Source organism: Toxotes jaculatrix, chromosome 12 (genome assembly GCF_017976425.1).
Source record: "Toxotes jaculatrix isolate fToxJac2 chromosome 12, fToxJac2.pri, whole genome shotgun sequence".
NCBI classification, from domain to species: Eukaryota; Metazoa; Chordata; class Actinopteri; family Toxotidae; genus Toxotes; species Toxotes jaculatrix.
In genome coordinates, this window is record NC_054405.1 from 2,651,611 (window position 1) to 2,672,770 (window position 21,160).

Genomic DNA, 21,160 nt, shown 5'->3' on the forward strand with positions numbered 1-21,160 from the left:
AAAGCAGCAACAGAAGCAGTCTCCAGCACTCTGCTTTGACATCCAGTCATAGCATGGTGGATTTAAAGGAGGAGGGGGGGGGCGCTGAGAGAGGGAGGGGCTTTGCAACAGCAGCAGGAGCCTGTGAATCATCCTGCAGGAAAAAATAAAGCAGGGAGACAGGAAAGCAGCATGAAGCACAGGCCTCTGCAGCCTGCTTTAACTGCATTTCTTGGAGGGAGCAGTTTAGTTTACATCCAACCCCCATGCATGGACACTTTGGCAAGGATTCTCTGAGACACCTCTGTCCTCCTCCTCCTCTCTTCTCTCTGCTGCCTTGTCTCCTCCTCCTCTGCTGCTGTTGCTGTCTGAATCAGTGAATGAATGAAGCAGGTAGAGTCTGATGCTGTAGTCTTCCATGGCTGCCAGGTTGGTCAGTGTCTCTCCTAAAAACTGCCTCGTCTCTCATCTTGTTGTCTCCGTCGCTCTGTGCTTGCAGTGGTGTATTTGTGTGTTAACTCCCGGAGGACGTGTCACTTGCGCTATTTTACATCCCACCATATATATCCGCTGCATCCGATATGTTTAGCTTGGGTTAGTGAGACACAAGCCACATCAATTTATTTTCTACCCCAGCATGCAGCATGAGAACTGTGTTAGCATCTGCAGACAGAGGACTATGTTCTGCTGGCATGTTGTGTCTCCGACAGCTGCATGGAGCTATACGTGCATGTTTTAAATGAATGATTCGAAGATATGGATTGTTGTTGCATATTTATTCAACTTGCCCGCAGGTAAAGCGTGAGAATTTAAAAGTTATTCTGTTTAACTGGGGGTTACATACAGCAGTGATTGAGTTTAAGTACCTATACTCAATTTCTGTGCTTAAGTACCATTTTGAGGTACTTGTACCTGAGAATTTCCATTTTATGCTACTTTATACTTCCACTCCACTACATTTCTACTCTGGCTACTTTTATGCTGGACATTTTATAAAATGGATAATATAACTAATATAGCTTTTTAAAATATAACCTATTGTTATTTCAATAACTGTTCAAAAAATCACCAGAAAAATCAAAGAAAAAAAGTTTGTGAATTACAATACATATATAAGTAGTTCAAACTAAACCTCCAGCAGCTGTAACAGCAACATGCTGCTGACACACTGATGCTTCAGTATTAATCATATCATGATATCATATATAACCACTGCTTTCACATTTACATTTTGCTGCTAATACTTATGTACTGTTACTTAAGTAGGATTTTTCATGCAGAACTTTTTCTTGTAATGGAGTATTTTTACTTTGCTGTACTTAAGTAAACGGTCTGAATAATTCCTCCACCACTGATGGAGAGTAATTAAGCATCACACAGTCATTGTTCCCTGTCAAGCCAAAGCCAGCATCACACTGTGTCATTTCTTCCAATGGCTGCAAATCAGCTCTTCAAAACAAATAAACTGACTGTTGATATAATACTATCGGGTTTGGGGAAAAAGGCTAGACTGACCTCTGTAGCTTGGTCCTGTTTGTCATTTGACCTTTAAGAGCTGCATTGCAGGGGGAGATGGCATCTTGCCTCACTGTGTGTCGGTCAGTCTCAGTTCTCTGGGTTTAGATGCCTGAACTCAGAGAGTGAAGCTGGGGTCTGGTCTGTGATACCTGATGTTAAATGAGAAACTCTAGGAATAGTTGAGAGGTCAGGGAAAAGGATTCCACTGAACTGACAGTGAATCCACTATTTATAGTTTTATTTACAGTTTTCTAATGAGCCCTGGGATGCAGTGTATACCTGCAAACAGTACAGTTTGACTCTATGTGGTTGTTCTCACATTTAGATCTCTAGTAGAAGGAACTGCACGAGACTAGACCTGTCCCTCCAAGCCTCCTGCACACAGAAAGGAGGACCCACCCCTATCGCTGCTGTGCCAATCGTTTGGCACAATTTATTTGGCTGAGAGCCTATTCAGTCCCCCAGCTAACTAAGATCCCAGACACAAGGACGCACGCTGCAATATTATTTGAAAAGAAGATACCTTTGGAAAAAATAAAAAATAAATCAAATAAATGACAAAAAAACAACTGTAACTTTACCCACAAATCCTTGTGCAATCATTTTTGCAAGATATTCCTGGCTAAAACAGCCAACTACTGAGGCCAGTATATTACTATTTCAAGTGTATGGACACTGTTATGAGGGAAAATGGATCGTTTTGTAACTCCAAAAAAACCTCCACGAGCACAAGAGAGATGCCCTCCACCTCAAAAACCACCGGTGAAAAGTGGCGAGGCGGCACCTGCTGCTGATGTAGCAGCTGATAAGGATAACACGAGACAAGAACCTTCAAGGAGACTTATGGCATTGAATTACCAAACCTGCTGAATTCTTCAAAACTAGTCTCAAATCCTTCCAAGGTCAATAGACATTGATGAGAAAATCAGCCAAAGTTGGTGACCTAGCTTTGGAAATGCTTTTATCAAGTTGCTCTTCAGATTGCCCAGAAGAAACAGCCATACACACTTGGAGAGGATTTAATATTGCCTTCAACAAAAACATTAATACATGAACCTGTGTATTATTATTTTGCCCTGAAAAACGTTGAAGACCCCTGACGTAATGCATTACATCATGTCTGCCTCCATGAACTCCATGCAGAAAATAACATCTTACTTGTTTGTGCAGTGTCCAGTGGTCACGAAAGTGCTCAGCTGCGTCGACCGGCGTCCTGCCAGCACAACTGATGTAAGTTTTCATCGAATGGCATTCTTGAGGTGGAGCTTCAAATTTTGATGTTTTGCCACGGAACAGGAAGTTGTAACTCCAATATGCTTTCTTAAATTTGCCTCAAACATCAAATGTGTAAGAAGAATCTTGGCCTGAGGAAATCTTCTTCCCCGCGTTCAGCCATACAGTAGTCATTGCGGCGCCTTCTGGTAACAGGAAATGTCATGTTGTCTTAGATGTACGCTTCAGACCTTGATGATGTTATATTGTGAAGTTTGTCAAGTCTAAGGGCAAAAGAACAGGGACTGAAGCCTTTATTAGAGTCTCTCTGCACATGCCTGCCTTCATGCATGATACATATGCAGCTTGCGGACACATTAAATAATGTGTAATAAGTTTTTGGTTCTGTATCAGACAATCCTGCAAATTCAGAGATATGACCTGGATTAAGTCCGTGGCTGCCGTTCCACCAATGGGCACAAAGGCCCGTTCAACGCTGCATGCAGCTTTAATTTAATACTATTTTCTTCTTTTACTAGCATGGATATTGAATATAAGTTGTGACCCCGTGCTGATGTCTGAGAATGAATTTAACAAAAAAAAAAAAAAAAAACCCTAACTCCAAGCTCTTTCGCTTCTTTTCAGTAGTGCCACCAACTCAAATCGGAGCTCTCCTGCTAGCTCACCCGTCCTGCAAAAGCACTCTCGCTCATCTATGACCCAGCTGAGCCCTGAGGCTGACAGTACAATGGTGGAGAAGGGCTCATCAGACCAGGTGTTGGACCGTTCCCCCACCACCCCCGAACAGCTGCAATCCACCCAGAACCAACGCCCCAACTCCCAGTCTGCCCATCTCACCAACATCAACACACGCAGTGGTGGCAAGAACTCCAAGGTGAGCAGACAGAAGCAGCAACACACTGATTCATTTGGGGTGTTCCCAGTGCATTAGCTCATCCTGTTAGCATACAATTTGTGCTAATACAAAGATGCAAATTTCTACTACAACAATAGAGGGCCTTTACTATTACTATTACTGTTTATGGTAACATTATTATGACAACAGGAGCTGATAATGGAAGTGCTTGCCTAAAATAAATTAAATCAGAAATTTTAATTAATTTTAAGGAAGAAATGTGTCTTAATGGGTGAGTAATGCAACCTTAAATCGTTTAAATGACAGATGATCCACTGAGGTTTGTGAGCACAGATGTACAGTATAACAGCCCCATCTCCAGCACGGGTTGGTTGTATTTGGTTGTTGGTTACAGGGTCAGGCTTGGAAAAACAACATTTTCAAATGGACTGCTGTTCTGGATGGTTGCTCAGAGGTTGGCCACAGATAGTCAGGACTAATCATGTGACACTGTTAACACAGTTTAGTTTCATATGGAGTATATGGACATATAAAGCAAAGGCAAGTCTTGTTTTTCTCAGTAAAATGTTCATGTGATAAACTTATTGGCGAAGTTGTTGGAAACACATCCACAGGTTTGTTATAGCGCATACCTCCACCAAGACGAAAAATGCCCTACCTCGTGATCTTAAGGAAATTGATATTAAATTTGTGAATCCACGCCACAGTTTAATGAGTTGTTCCCTTAGGCCATGCCCCAATCCTGCTGACAAATAAACAAAGAAAACTAACAAACACACTTGGGTGAACCCATATGCTCCTAGACGGAGGTAACAATTTGTCAGGTATTTTCAAAACTCCACCCCTCCCCAGCCCATAAACCACCATCTTAATGTGTGATTCAACTACAGCAACGAGAAAAATATGGACCAGAGTAAAAGACCTTTTCATGGCAGTAATAGTAGTATCAAATGTCTCTTAAACTCGGGCTCTGTCCTGTCTCGTGATTTTGTGCTGCCTGTGTTTCCTGTGCTCAAAGTCCGGCTGCTATTAATATTATTAAGTGACAGTCATCATATCAAATGACAAGAAAGACAACTTGTACCAATTTCAGGTTAACACTGTTGAAGTCATTTTCAGTACTAGTTTCCACACACATCAACGCATGTGCATAATAATGCATGTAAGATAATAACTGATCTCAGAACGATGGAAGCTCAGTCTCTCCCAGGACTTTTTCCTGGAGTTAGCTTTGCTTCTGTTCTGTTCCCGGTGATGTTCCATATCTTTTCATCATGTCTATTTCCTGTTGCCGGTTTATCTGGATTCCTGTCTGACATGTACTTCACCTGCGTGTTGTGAGTTTGATTCATCCATTAAAGTATCTTCACCGCATCTATCTGCACCTGAGTCCTTTCCCCTGTGTTCTTGGCCTCATCACAACACCACACTCACTAAAATGACAGAAATGATAGATGCAATGGCTGGTAGTCAGCAGCCACATGAGGGCAGTAAATTACAAGCTGAATGCAAACAGACAGTGTCAGATCCTTTATGGGACAGAACATCATACACAAAAGACAACACTGATCTATCTAATCAAATCCCTCAGAGAGATTCAGTCTCTTGCTCTACCAACTGAGCTAACCGGGCAGCATGACATGACATGTTAAACCTAATTAAAGTAAACATTCACGTTCTTTGTCATACATCCCTGATATGTCAGTATGTCATGTTGCTCCCCAGCTCAGCCTGTCCCCACCTCCTTTGTTATCATGTTAGAGTCAGATAAGCTGCAGCTGCAGCTGCAGATTTTTATTATTTACAGAGAAAAAAATAAAGGAAGAGTTTCATTGATTTAACAGTCTGTATAATGATGAATGCATCTCTGTCCAGTGGTATAAGCTAAATGAAACCCCTTACATGCAGAACTTGCTCTGTTCAAATGTAAGCCAAACTGTCCCACAGAACTCAGGAAAATCCACCACCCACCATTCGTGCAATCTGTCTGCTGCAACAGTGAACAGCTGATCATAACTGGATCAACAGAGACGTACTTCATGGACTTGCAGAACATGTTTATGTTTGATACTTTGAATGTGTTGAGTTTTTTACAAACTGTTTCACTGATTCAATTCTTTCTTTTTGTCTCTTGCCCTCCTCTCTGCACTGACCACGTGTTTTGGTGTGACAACAGAAAAGTCAGAGCTGGTACAATGTAAGTTCTTTTTCTTATCTATTGTCTGTGTTTTTGATGGAATATTTTCATACCTCAATATGAGCTACTGTCACGTTTAAAGACAGTATGTAGGTAAAAGCTGTGATGTTCATGTTCAGTCATAAAATGTCTGTCTGGAGGAATTAGTGGACTTACTCATCTGTGTGGTGCAGAAACATTTTTCAGGCATTAGATCCGTTATTGCAGATATTCATTTGAAAATATCTCAGAAATGTTGGAAAATCATACTGATACCATTATTTCAGGAAATACATTAAATATATAATAGTAACAAAACTGAATGTTCATAAATTGCAAATTGATTATCTTAGCATTGATAAAAATCATACTTTTTTTCAGCATATATCTATAAGGGAATAACATTAAATCACATTTTGAAGAGTGAACAATCAGAAGTCTTTTTTTAGAAACTGGTTTGTAGAAGTTTATTTGACCCTTATTAGATTTTTTCTGTTGCATCAAGTTACATGATTCTGATCAGTAAGATGTCTGAGTATATTGACAAAATATCCTTACCTTTGAAAATGTCTGGAGTGACCTTTTTTTTTTTTTTTTTAAATTGATTTCATTACATACCTAAACCCAGTGGCAGAAGTGGCTCAATCTGGTGTGTTACATTTGAACAACACATCGTTACCCTGTTGACTCTGAGGCAGTGGGCGATTGCTGTAAACAGATGAGACCATCAGCATAAGGACATCATTGATTGCATATACTTCTGAGCGTGTGCTCGTGGCAGCCTTCTGATTTTGTGGTTGGGTGGAGGTTTCCTTGGACTTCCATTCATTGCCCGTGTCGTAGTTCACCCAGCTTGTGTTTGACCTCAGCAGAAAAGCAGGAGAACGGACAAAAAGAGACATTGTCCATCTGATCGGTGTCATTCCAACTGCAGCTGGATGATGTGCGCCTCACAGTGCGTCTTTCTCTGAGGGCAGTGCAGGATGGGACACGTTTCCTCTGCTTTTTCTCCCTCTCCTTTAACGATTAATCACATTTTTCTTTCAGCATTTGAATGATGCTATTATGGATTGTGACTTACAGGGTAGTGAGGTACAAGGTCAGGGTCTTCAAGGCTGCATGACTATAGATGATACTGAGAGCTGAGGTCATACATCCCCTCTGGGCTAGCCTCTGTCCATTAGCTTCTGTAACTCAGTGCAATCTCTCAAAATGAGCTGTGTTTCTTGGTTTGACTGCGTCTTTTTGCCCCCGAGCAAGGCACCGATCAGCTCCCCCGGGCGCCCTAGTAGGCAGCCCTCTGCCCCAGCGTTTCTAGTGCATGTGTGTGTGTGTTTCGTTCATTTGGTGTGTGCAGAGATTAATTTCCCCAGTTTGAGACCAACTTGAGGGACAGTAAAGGAACAAACTTAAAAACTTAGGACCCTCTGTTCCAGCAGCAAAGCACCCAGTCATCCAGACAACACAGTGAAAGTATGTGTCAGGTACTGAGATGCTTTGTTGGCGGGTTTGTATGAATCTGTCTTTTTATAAAAACCTCAATATTCAAGAGCTTTAAAGTGTAATAAACACACACACACACACTTGTACTTTTTTACTCTGAAGACCGTCGTTGACAAAATGCCTTCTGCATACCTACCTAACCCCTGCAACCTAACCCTACACTTCAGTACTATGCTTTACTAACTTTAACTTTAAAACCAAGGTAGCCAAAGCGTTCTTTCCAAATGTGTCCTCATTCACAAGTCAAATTGTTCCAGATTTGAATCCAGATGTCGACATCAGGTCTGAATGACAAGTCCACTTCTGGTTTTATTGATGCCATGGATCAGATGTAGATGATGTTGTGTATATTTTGGAGAGGAGTTATATTTATATAGTAAAGGGAGTTGATTAATCCTGAAGTTGAAGGAGTAAGATCTATGTTGGTGGCCACAATGTTGAATTGTTTTCTAAAATACCAGAAAGCTTTGATTGGTTGTAAAGTGTGGGATTTTCTTTCTTTCTTTCTTTCTTTTTCTGTTAGTTTGAGAGTCTAAGTTGGATGTCCTCAGACCTGCCTACATGTTCTGTATCTATCCAAATTTTATCTGACAGACTGGGATAGATCAAGCTGAAAATGTTGGAGTTGCGTTGTCAAAGAACTATGGTAAAAACATGGAGCTTTAAAGCCTTGTTGTGTTTTGGGTTTTTGTTGCCTGTTTGAGTCTTTGTGTTCCAGTAGGATGTAAAGATCCTTGCATCTATAGCTTTGAATTAGGAGAGGGGAGGCTGAGTCACAATCACTGAAAATAGATAATATAGTTAAAGTACGGTAGTAAAACAGTAGCTGTTCTGCCCAAAGTCTTCCAGTGTTTAATTTGTTTTTGTTTGTTTTTTTTCTTTTATTTATCATTGTTGGAATGTAAAATGTCAAGTACATTTACAAAATAAATGCTAGGCTTTTATGAATGAATTAATGATAAAAAAAAAAAAAAATAGAACATGGCGTAGAATATGAGGTTATACTGCGGCACAGCAAAAATCAAGCTATTCCTTGGAAACATGAAAAGAATCTCGATCCGGCAGAACAAACTCAGCCTCAGGCGGACGGCAGCTTAAATAGAACTTTTACTGAGACAAAAGATCTACCATGAAAGACTGTTTGGAATTTAGTTACGTCCTAACACTAAGTGTAAAGTCTTGTGTTTTCCCTTTAGGATGTTTGTGATGCCAGACAGAGGACAGCTCGGTTCACTTTCACTTCACTTTCCAAGAAAGCATTTAGGGTTTGAAGCATTTACATAAATCAGCCTCAAAGCAGACCCCTGCTGTAAGTCCCTCTGTCTGGACAGTGGATAAATTTGATCTCTACAGTCCAAACCCTGAGTATTTGGAGAGGTTCACCTTTTTTTGTTCTTCAGGCTCTGTGGTAGCCCAAAGTTTACGGGTTTAAAAGTAGCTGGACAGATACACATGAAGTCAAATAAAATCATTGTTTTTAATCGTTTGTGGAAAGTCCTTTGAAATCAGTGATGGTCTGATGTCTTGGACTCACAGACGTCACACAGACACTTTATATCTTCCCTGATGTTATTGTTCCACTGGAATCCACACATGTCCAACCCACAACAGAACCAGCACCACGTTGGACAGATGAGATGGCGGCTTTGGCTCATGAGCTGTTTTTTCTCCTCACTTTCCTCTTTCCATCATTTTGATAGAAGCTGATTCTTGTTTCTTCAGTTCATAGATCTTTGATCCAGAACTACAGGTTTCTTCTTGTAGGTTTTTGAGAACTACAGCCCGGTCTTTCTGTTTTTGAGGTTTGCATCAGAGCCAAAACAAAGAGTTGGATTATATCACTTATGTCGCATTGTAAGGGCATGTGGGCTTGAGTCTCACTGGCCTGCATGGAAGATTAGTAACTGTAAATGTGTGTTTTGTATATATTTATGTATGTGAACAAGTACATAGACACATGTTTTCTGTTCTTGTCCCCGTGCGTCCTCTGTAGGTACTGAGTCCAACCTACAAGCAACGCAATGAAGACTTCAGGAAGCTTTTCAAGCAGCTGCCTGACTCTGAGCGCCTCATTGTGGGTGAGTGTAAACCACACAGATACGCACACCCTCACCTTTAGTGTTAAAATATACTTTAATTGCAGAAAACACACAAAAAATATATTGTCCGTGAAAGGCTGTGGACTCATGATAGCACTTTTTGTGTATTTTCTCTGTACTCTGGAGCTCAGATGCACAATATTATGAAGTCTTGTCGTTTCTTGACCTTTGACCTTTAACTTCTTCCAGACTACTCCTGTGCCCTTCAGCGGGATATCCTCCTGCAGGGACGCCTCTACCTCTCAGAGAACTGGATTTGTTTCTACAGCAATATCTTCCGATGGGAAACCCTGGTAAGGACACTAATTTCACTGGAAAACCCCTACATTATCCACTTTGTTTATTCCACACACACACTAATCACTTCCACTCTCAACTATTATCATTTAACAGTGAAGCAGCAGTGGAGGCATCTTTAGCTTTTGTAATGTTATCTGTGGGCAGGGTGTGGGCAGGTCACAAAAGAAATTTGATCAAACCTAAGATTAAATTAAATAATGTTGGATCCTCCTTAGTTAAAGTTGATTTCATTGGTTCTTACCACCTGTGTGGATCAACAAAACATGCAGACAAGAAGAGGCAAGTAGAAAGGACGATATCCAGTCAGATGAGCCAGCTCCACAGTGTCGACAGAAGACAGAAGAAAAAAAAAAAAAAAGTCCAGTGTAGAACAGGCCAAATACGTCTGCTTCCTTCCATCAAAGTTACATAAGCTTAAAAAAAAATGTTTCTCTCTGTCGCATCTGTTATGTGTAATTCAAAATAATGCATGTTGTTAGGCCACTTACAAATTCAAAATCCACACAGATTACCTCATGTGCACAGCAGCAGCCATACATGTTGTGCTAGCTTATTAGAGCTGGCGGGGGTGGGGGTTACATGGCTCATTACAAACAATCACATTCGCAAACTGATGTGCGGCGACACTGTAACTCTGAAATGGTGAAGCTCTCGTCTGCACAGCAAATTTACCCCTGGGCACTAAGAACAAAACCTTGAACCTTGAACCTTGAACATCCACATATAGCACAGAAACATTATATACTGATTGATTTTGCTGTAACCTATTTCGGAGGTGACAGCTGAACTTACTCAACTTTAATGCTTAACAGATAATGCTAGGCCTTTAGGTTTCACAACAGTAGCTTAGGAAGCGTGCCCATGAGGCGTTTAGGAAGCCTCTCTAATTTAGGAACACAGAAAACACACCACACACACGCTGCTACAACCGTGGATGTAATGCAATGAAAGTTGCTCATACGTTTCCCGGGCTTCTGTGGTTTTTTTTTTTTTTTTTTTTTTGGAGCCTCAAAGAGCATGCACCCTATGGTCTTTTTATTGCAGACCTGGTTGGAAGCATGTGTGTCAGCAACATCATTACCAGCCAAAAGCAAACAGGAGTGGTTTAATTTAAATGTCCATCCATCCATTGTCTATACGGACTTTGGGGAAAGAGGCAGGGTACACTCTGCTGTGGTGGTGCCTGGTTTTATTTAAATGTTTAGCCCCAAAATTACATTTGATTGTGGGGCAGGATGAGTCACTAAAAATATATCAGAGTTACAGAAGAAAAAAAGACACATTTTGATACATGAATTGATTCTGATTTATGACCTTGAATTGAATTTAGAAACTTAGAAAATGGATTGTTTTATTTCAGTGTGTTTGTAAGTGGCCTTCAACCTCAAACATCTGCTCTTTACTCTCAAGCTGATGGTTCGATTAAAGGACATCTGCTCCATGACCAAGGAGAAGACGGCCCGTCTCATCCCCAATGCCATCCAGCTGTGCACTGACAACGAAAAGGTACGATCACACAGTTGTTCGTTTAAAATGTCGAAGAAGCACAACGAAATATTGTAATGTTTTGTACTGAATCAAAAGCAGTGTGTCTGATGGCAGGTTGAAACGTTTGCAGTTTTTATTCATACACTACTGTAGACTTTTAATGATGGTAGGTTGCAGTTTAAATGAAGATGCAGCCTTTTGTCTGGTGAGTTGACACTGGTCAAAACTCAATATATCTGTGTTCCTAGATTCAGAAGACTTTGGTTGGGATAAAGCACTTCATTCATAAACCCATACAATATTATATGTATTTACAGCACAAAATTCTGCACAAATTCTCAATTTTGTTGGTTTTTGAAGTTAAAATGATGTTAATGCTCTGGGAATTTTTACTTTATGAATTCTGAACAGTAATTGTGGTGTTACCTCCTTTCCAATTCGCCTCAGCACCTGTTTACAGTCCCTGCTCACTGCTCACTCCTCCTTAGATCTGCCATTCTCCATCTGTCCACCAGATGTCCCCCCAATTTTTTTTTTTTTTGTGTTTACAATTCCATTTGCTAACCTGTTCCACCTTCTCTCCCCCATTCACCCGCATGCTCCCAGTTCCCTCATCAGCCATCCCTCTTGTGTTTTCCTTTGTACCAGTTACCTGCTTGTTATTGTGCTTTGTGGTTGTGTGTCAGCCGTGTGGCACAGGAAACATTGCTCTGATAGAGGGAAAACTTCTACAACAGGGCAATGATCTAAAGCAAACCTCAAAATCCACCATACACGACTTCAAGAAACAGAAGATGAAACTTTTGGAACAACTTCCCCCTGACCTGAACACCACTAAAGACCTACAGCTGTAATCTGTTATCCATCCTTCCTCTTACTGTTTGCTGTGATCTTCTTTCAGCACTTTTTCACCTCATTTGGGGCGAGGGACCGGACGTACATGATGATGTTCAGGCTGTGGCAGAACGCTCTCCTAGAAAAGGTGAGACGGACAACACCGTCAGTGTCAGTGTTTTGGCAGGAGTGCTGCAGATGTCAGTTATACAGACGATATTAGAATTTTGTCTGGCTTGCCAACTCGTCTCCAGAGTACTGGAATAATCATCATCAAATATATAAATTATATAATTATAATATTGTTTGCCCAGTAAACATATCTGAATTAAATGAGCACCAATTCTCCATACCCTCCAGCTTATTCAGCCACTGCACCTGTCATGATTCCCATCATGTGCTCCACTCACCCACTACATGCCTCTGGACTTTCTCTCTCTGTTCCCAGATTCCACTTGCTCAACTGTTTCCCATTTCCTATAACTGGAACGTCCCTGCCTACACACACACACACACCCTGCCTACACACACACACACACACACACACACACTACACACCTGTTACTCATGTCCCCTCATTTGCTCTGCTGTATTTATACCAGCTGTTTATCCTCAGGGCAGTTGCCAGTTTGTTTGCTCATGTCTTCTCAGTGTGTCTTCATGTCTTCAGTCTGTAAACCTGGTCCCATTTATTGTATTAAAGTCACTTCAGTGCATCAGCCTTCCTCAGTGTCCACACTTCCTTCCTCCCTGCCTGTGCTTCTACCACCAGCTGTGACAGCTCTGGAATTGAGTTTTGTTTAAGCAAATCAATGGTGATCATTTCATAGATTATTAGTACTAGAGCTCTGTGCATGTAGATATATTTCTAATCAACATTTATTTTTTCCAGAAATGTCCTTAGTATTAATTCACATGGTCTCATGTCTCATTCTGTCTTTCCCACCATACATTTAATCACTCTGCATTGTCTTTGTCTCCCCCCCCCCCCTTCTTCACAGCCTTTATGTCCAAAAGAGCTGTGGCACTTTGTCCATCAGTGTTATGGTAATGAACTTGGTCTAACCAGTGATGATGAGGACTACGTCCCTCCTGATGAGGACTTCAACACCATGGGGTGAGTTTTAAATGCAGCCCTGAAAATCCCACGCATAATGCATCCACCATGTATTCCATGTTAGGTTACACCTTCCTCCATCATGGTGAAAAATATTTCTAGTTTGAGCACCTTTCCTCTTTACTTTCTTTTCTTGCACAGACAGATATGTGCTTCATCAGGGGGGATCCACACATTCCAAATATTTGGTTTCCATCTTTCAGGAGAATCAGTAAAGAAAACCCAAAGCCACGATCACCTTCATCACACCCACGCCCATGCATGTGTGTGCAGCCCAGTGTGGGCAGTGTGCAGCAAGCTGGTAACCTTGACCTACAGCTGCTGTCCGTCTCCGTGGTGCAGGTACTGTGAGGAGCTGCCCGTGGAGGAAAACAACGAGCCCAACGACACCCTCGCCAAGAACGCAGAGGCAAAGCCGGATGTCAGCCCCGTACTGCCCCACAAAGCCTTCCGCAACGCCGCACCACCAGAGCTGGCCAACACTGAATCTCCAGTCTCTGTGAGTAGACCAGACAACCATTAAACTGTGTGTGTGTTCCTGCAGGAAATAGCAAACTTTGTCACGAGGGACTCGTATGTTAATAGTTAATGCCATGGCTGTCACTCAGTGTTTCAGGATAAACTTTATTGATCGGTTATGTTTACATACATGCTGCTTGTCTATGGCAAGGCCCAGGAAAATCCACCTGTTTATTAACCAAACATTTTGCTTTCATACAGCCAATCAGAGCAAAACACTGTAACGACCAATCAGCAAGCAGCAACATTTTACCTTTGTGTGACTGAGCATGAGCAGCAAGGCTAACGTGTGGTAGATAATAACAATAATAAATCACTGGCAGAGATTCCTCTTTTTACTTTACTGCACTGTTATTGGTTGATCTTATTGGCTCTTCGTGGTCCAGCAGTATGACCTGGCTCCTGTGGAGGACATTCCTCACACGGACCTCCTGATCCTCGCCACATCTGAGGACCCCAGCGGCCAGCAAGCCCCCTCACCGTTACTGGACCTCAATGACAACGAGGAGCTACCGACTGAGCTCAGCGACTCATCTGAGACACATGACGAAGGTGCGTGACGTCACCCTGTCACAAACAAAAGAAAAAAATAATTTTAGACATGTAACACAACATAGTCATCCCCCTTTACTTAACCTAAAGTCTATTTGTTAATGGCTGCTTATTTTTGTTTTGTCAGATTTTTAATTTTTATACCTGCAAATTCACTCACACACACAGATACTCCTTTGTGCAGGTGAGGTGCAGGCCTTCCAACAGGACCTGAGTGGCAGGCAATACATCAACAGGGTGTACAAGTTTGGTGTGGACAAGATGTATGACCTACTTTTCACCGAGTCTGAGTTCATGAGGGACTTTCAGGTGCAGAGGAGATTCTCAGGTAAATTCATTTATCAAACATACACCTCCTTTCTCTTTGTTTACGTCCATGTTTACCTACGTTTCTCGGTGCAATACCGCCACTAACTGTTGGTTAGCAGAATAGTTTATTTACACATCAATGGTAGGATGTGAATTGCGCTTCCTGTGTCCTTGTGCACATACTTTCAAGTTTCCTTTTCACGTTTTCTCTTAAAGACGTGGTCTATCACCCATGGAGAAAAGAGCAGGATGGTAACCAGACCAGAGACATCATGTATGCCATCGCCCTAAATAACCCTCTGGCTCCCAAGACAGCAACAGTTACCGAGACACAGGTTGGTGAATATTTCCCTGGCTCTAGAGAGAGCTCAATCAGTTCCTTTCTTACATAGTTCTCGAAATCCATGTATTAAACTGTGTGGATTTGCCTGTTTGTCAGCAGCAAAATGATTTTCTGACTGTGTGATGTTGTGAGTTCAGACTCTGCACAAGGCAAGTCAAGAGAACGAGTGCTACATCATTGATGCTGAGGTGATCGCCCATGATGTGCCCTACCATGACTACTTCTGCACTCTCAACCGCTACATGCTCACCAGGGTGGCCAAGAACACATGTCGTCTCAGGTAAGGAGGACATTTTTTTCACTTCCATGTGTGTTTCACGAGAGAGGCAGAGAGTACTAGGAAGTGTGCTCCCAAACTGCAGCTCTTAAAACCCGAGCACGTACGTAAATCCATATCCATAGATTTGTGTGTATACACCTGTCAGAAACAGATGGTCCAGGACATGCCTCTGGTTTGCCAAAATGTAAACACATATATATATCTCCATGCATGACCATTTTTCAAGTTAATTACAGGTGTATGTGTTTCTTGCAGGGTGTCAACAGAACTTCATTACAGGAAGCAGCCATGGGGGCTGGTGAAGGGATTCATTGAAAGGAACTGCTGGAGTGGCTTGGATGACTACTTCAGACACTTGGGTTAGCACGACAACACAAGCATTTGATGGACATTTCTGGTATTTTCTACATATATATAAATTCTAATTACTTTTACTAACACTAGTAAGCGGGTTAGTGGTCACAATCAATAACCAGAAAATGAGATGAGCAGGAGAAGATAAACAGTGCGGTCCACCGTGTACGATGTCGATTCAGTTTGTGCCTGACACCTAAAAATAACTACTGAAGCCAACATTTTAATCCAAATACTACAGCTATTGTATTTAAAAAGACAATACACAATGTACATATACATATATTTTAAAGTTATTCTACAACATCAAACCTCCCATTCTTCTCTCTCTGGTTTCCTCCTGGTTAGAGGTGGAGCTGAATAAGTTGGATGTGGTTCTGATGGAGCCCCATAAACAGTCACCCAAGACCAAGGCTCTGAGGACAGGCACCAGCCGGAGGAGGAAACGGATGCTGGTCCATCACCTGAGGCCAGCGGGGAATGCGGATGAGGTTTTGAGCCCCGTCACCACACCTGAGGACGCAGAAGACGTGCACCACATAAAGCATGTGGCGGGTCAGCCCACAGTGCCCTCTTTTAACAGGACGGGGTTTATGGGAAATTTAGTTTCTCCTACACAGTATACGCCTTTTAAGATTCTTCCTGCTGTTTCTCATTCACACTGCAGGTTCTACCCAGACCCGACACATCCCTGATACTCCAGGAGGCATCGCACTTTACAACTTCTCCAGACTGCTGCTTCTCATCAGCCTCGTGTGAGCTGTGGTATCTGTCACTACTCCATGACTGGCAATAAACTTTTCTCAAATCAAGCAGATCCTAACATCCTCTGCTCTTACCATCAGTTTACTCAATAAAATCTACACAGTTGTAATCATCAGTTGATTATCTTCTCAGTTAACCTTTTAACTGTTTCGTTGTCAGAAATAAAACAGCAGAAAATATCACAACTGACAAGTTGGAAAAAGGAAATTTGGCAAAGCGCCTACATCCTGATTTTTGTTTTTATTATTCTAACATGTCTGATAAACCTTCATAGTTTCAGACACCAGTGAATATTTAAGGACGTGCACTTCTCTCTGTCTTTGTTCCTTTGTTTTTGTGTTGTTGAATCTAATTTTAATCTACTTGTTTTTCTTTGTCTTCGCTTGCATTCCATAGGATCTGTATAAGGTATTGTCATTTCAGTAAATATCACTCTAAGTCTTGCAGCAGATGAGGCTCTGTGGTACAGTCTGTCTGTGTTTTCTCTCCCTCTCCCTCTCTCTCTCTCTGTGCAGCCTGATACTGCTGGTATTTCTCAACGTAATGTTGTTTTACAAGCTGTGGATGTTGGAGTCCACCACACACAGTCTCACTGCAGCTCAGGGGTTCAGAGCACAAGACAGGTAATCACATGCTTGGACGTGGACAGAGGAGTCAGGTGATTTGGCTGTATCTCTGTGGGAATTTGTTCTGTTTGCTACAAGTATTTGCAATAGATCATAGGTTAGCATTTAACAGTGTAGGTCAAAGTGTCATAAAAGGATTCAAACGTTAAATGCAAAGAGGAAGTGCCATTTGCTAAATGAGCATTAACACTAGATCTAGCACAGGGAAAAGAAAAGTGCATGGCATATAGACAGTATAGACATATATATATATACATGCATGTGTACACTGAGTTCATATAGCTTTGACCTTGTGTCATTAGCATGTCATAGCATTACTGAACTGAGGGGCCAAATTTACCAACAAAATGGCCCCCGTGTCTGCTGTGCCTTTCACTGAATGTGCATCAGCAGTCTGCTCATACTCTTGCACCAAATTTACTAAAGCCTTACTCAGCACTTCTTCCGTGAAAAAGAGCCGAGTAAGGCCTCAGGAAAGGCATGAGTCTGTGGCGATCTTCAAAAGCATTTAGATTCTGTTTAGAAGAATTACCAAGTGACTTTATTTACACTAATGTCCTGTGTGCTTGTGCACTGTCTATAGTTTACTTACATCTCTGTGGCTGTGTCTCATCAGCAGAACTCCTCAGACCCAGCTGGAATGGGTGCAGCTCCTGGACTCCCACCAGCGTTACCATGACGATGAGCTCCAGAAGTGGAAAGAGATAATCAAATCATCTGTGCTGCTGCTCGATGAGGTGAGACAGCGAGTCGGACACAGATAGCGTGCTCCCGTAAGCTTGTACCACAGTTGTTAAAGATGCTGTAAAGATGTTCTGTTTAGCGTTTGGGTTCAAACGGCTCCACTTACCATACTTAAAATAACTTTTTTAAATCGAAGCATCAATAGTCAGCCGAGTGGTTTGATGAGCGAGAGAATGATGTAAACAGTGTTGCTGTTTGAGACACCAGATCTCAGAGCAGTTGTACATTTATGGTGTGGAAGACTGTGGGGTTGGAGAGGGGGCGGGGGGGCACAGCTTGAGACAGCTCTTTCCACTGGCAGTAAACAAAAAAGAAGTTATTTCTCTTCCCTCCATTAAAGCTCCACACAATAGAGGCAATGTTTAGATACACTGGAGCTTTACTGGAGCCTGCTGGAGTGTGTCTGACCGGACAGATACACTTCCCAGTCCAGCTGCCTGCGCAGGCTTGACTGTCCTTAAAGTTAGTTTTTGAGAACATTTGATTACTGATATTCTTTTACAGAATCTTAACTTATTTCTCCCCTGTCTGTTCACGCAGCTGAGAGAATCCCTTTTTAACCTCCATAAAAGCATCGTCCTCAGGGAGCGCAACTCAGAGTCAGAGAAAAACAGGAACCAGTATCACTGATGATGATTATCTGAAGGCCTGTGGACACTGTGTGCAATATTCAGCCCGCCTTTCCTGAGCCTGTGGAGAGGACGTGGCCTTTTAAAGGCGGTGCTGAGAGTTTAGACAGACAGCTTTTCAGGAAAAGCATGTCCTGACTCAGCTGATCTCATCAGCCTTGCAGCAGGTGTGACCTCACTAACGCATCACGACGTGTCTTGCGGGACTTGTCGGTAGCTTTACTCCTATCTCCGTCTATCAACCTGCTCCAGCTCTATAATCCTTACAGTGATGCATCACAAAGGGTTTTTCTTCTTTTGTTACAGGCAAAGATCAGACTTGAACCAAAGCATGCAACTACAGTTTTTTTTTTTTTTGTTTGTTTTTTAAATAAAACTCCAACAATTGCTACAACCCTTCGTTTTTTGCTCAGCAGAACTATGAGGAATCAAAATGTACCAACATATATGTCCATGTGTGGTTGTGAGTGAGTGATTTTTAAAATATACGTTGCAGTCAGGGCTTTTTTTACCAGGCATATTTGGCAGATCAGGGCTGGCATCCCTGAGAGCTTATGCCATACCTCTGTGATTCTACATCGTAAGTTTATGTTTTCTATGGCGTAAAAAAAATAATTCGGAGCTCCGGCTGGAGCGTTGATTTAGTGACATGTTGATAAGGAGGATTTGATTTGCAAGTACAGAGAGTGCATGGAAAGAAAACAGGAACGCTGAGTTTGAGGCGGCACGGCTCCAAGCGTCCTAATGTGCTGCCAAGGGAATAAAGAAATGTTTTGTTCACATCCAACCATTAAAGTCATTCCAGCTTTTTTTTGTATTTTTTTTTTTTGATGATTTACTCTGACACCTACCCACTGCTTCATCGTCCCAGCCGAGGCTCACATGCTAACATCATGAAGCAAGCCTGAAACTTAATGTGTGCTACCTCTCTGTACTGCCACTCTTCTTTTTTCTTTAGTTTTACAAACATTTTTTTTTTTCAGGGGAAAAGATGAGGACGGCAGAAACAGTCTCACTGGTTTGAGTGGGAGCTCAGCTGACTAAGTTGTCTTGTGTCAACAGTCCAGGCTGGTGGTGGTGTGATGTGTGGGGAATGTTTTCTTGGCTCGCTTTGGGCCTTAATACCAATTAATCATGCTACAGTCTGAGTATTGTTGCTGACCTGGTTTAACCAGCTGAAATTATCCTAATGGATTGATCTGAAATCCAGCACCGACAAGGCTCCAACTACTATCCACCAGTTTCTGAAAACTTTACCTAAGTATGATTTGAGTGAGTGAGATTCATCGTTTTTAATCTCTTTTAGCTCATTGTCATTTTGGTTGTACTGTCACAACTTCCACTCACTTGAATCTAGTTTTTAATGGAAGCAGCCGGCAGTTTCTTTGCTATGTTTCAGGGAGCTGGTGGAAAACCATTAACCCCATCACCCCATCATGGAGCTTTACATATTCAAATGCTGAATGCAGCAACTGAAATCAGCTGATGGATTCAGCATTCTGCAACTGAAACAAATTACAGAGCCGTAATAGATTATGCAGGTACATCAGTGCTTCAGATGCTCACAGGTCTTGCAGCTGGTGTCCCATTATGTTCCCTCTGCACCAGCTGTCCCCATGAGCAGTTGTTTGCTGTGATGGGCTCTGCAGACCAGTCGCTGGCCGACTACTTTAACCTACACTGAGGATTTTCAGTTGTTTGTAGGCTTGTTTGCGGTTTTACGTCCCCGTGATTTTTTTTTTTTTTGGCCTCTGAGGAATGTTCATCTAATGAAACACAGCAACGTTCAAAGAATGTTTGTTCTGGCTTTTACATTTAAACAGGCTACGTTTATCCAGTGTCAATTCCAGTAGAATGACTGGGGGACGTGGACATGTGACTGGGAGTTTCTGTCTGCATCGTCATTCAGTCACTGCCAGTGAAAAGCTCTTTATCAGCTCTTATATAAGAATTCATTCATCACACCCTCGCCTTGAACTCTCAGTGTTGTAGCACGTATTTTCTGTCAGACCATTGAAATGTGTTTCAAATGATGAAATCTCAAAGAAACAGACAACAGACATTTTGGTGATTCTCTGCTACACTGAGGCTTCTGTTAGAGACAGGAAGCTTTGCACCCCAGGTCTCATGCATTCTGTTTGGCACTGTTTGAGTCCAAGGAAGGATCACTGCAAATCAATACAAGGTTGTTCTGAGTGATCACTTTTATCCTACAGTGAAATATGTCTAATGACAACACCCTGGGGCGGCATGGTGGTGGAGTGGTTAGCACTGTCACCTTGCCTCTAACTTCAGATCCACTGGCCGGGGGCTTTTCCAGTAGAGTCCAGGGACTCTGAGAATCAAAGCCAAGGCACGATAAAGCTGTCCTGGCAGCTGTGGTGGTTCAACACCTTGCTGAGACACTTTATTTTGTCATCTGTCTGTATATCAAGAGCATCAGTTCTTACAAAACCTGTTGTGTACTGAGAGATGCAGTATTGTGAATGGGTGCATGGGAATTCAAGAGTCTGTTTTGCACAAATATTGTGAAAACATAAATAAGGTTACACTTCCTGGAACCTTATTTACGTTTGCAAATCTTTTCAAACATGTAACTTAATACATGCACAATTTTCTTTTCATAGTTTTCTGCACTGCGACCTCAGAGCTGTCGTCCAAATCAGAGGCTTTACTGTGCTACTACTGTATAAAAATGCATGGCTCTCCTAGTAATGCTAGCAATAGATGTCAAACGTCTTGACTCTTGTAATAGAGGTTTTTATTTAAATGCATGAGTGTGACAACGCCGTCGAAGACCCTAGAAAGTAGATCCTGAAGTTCAGTGCAGAGCAGTTTGAAACAGTGATGAAACTTCGACTGAAACTGCAAATGGTCCTTTACAAGCAACAAGAGCTGGATGTTTTATTCGAAATCCAGTTTCCATGACAATCCTC

At 42.0% G+C, this 21,160-nt stretch overlaps 1 protein-coding gene across 2 annotated transcripts; it reads left to right on the forward strand.

Annotated features, from left to right (window-relative positions):
* The first annotated feature begins 3,349 nt into the window (after positions 1-3,349).
* On the forward strand, positions 3,350-18,225 carry LOC121190686 (protein Aster-B-like). Of its 2 annotated transcripts, XM_041051622.1 has the most exons (19): positions 3,350-3,604; positions 5,763-5,783; positions 9,259-9,343; positions 9,554-9,657; positions 11,075-11,170; positions 12,054-12,134; positions 12,988-13,103; positions 13,446-13,602; positions 14,012-14,174; positions 14,359-14,502; positions 14,700-14,818; positions 14,964-15,106; positions 15,362-15,465; positions 15,809-16,015; positions 16,128-16,215; positions 16,622-16,633; positions 16,741-16,848; positions 17,471-17,588; positions 18,136-18,225. In XM_041051622.1, exons 1-19 carry the CDS (start codon positions 3,425-3,427, stop codon positions 18,223-18,225), a joined length of 2,136 nt encoding a protein of 711 aa, XP_040907556.1. In that variant the 5' UTR covers positions 3,350-3,424. The 2 variants fall into 2 exon arrangements, with proteins under 2 accessions (XP_040907556.1, XP_040907557.1); XM_041051623.1 differs by lacking the exon at positions 16,622-16,633 and having other exon boundaries at positions 3,359-3,604.
* The last annotated feature ends 2,935 nt before the right edge of the window (positions 18,226-21,160 follow it).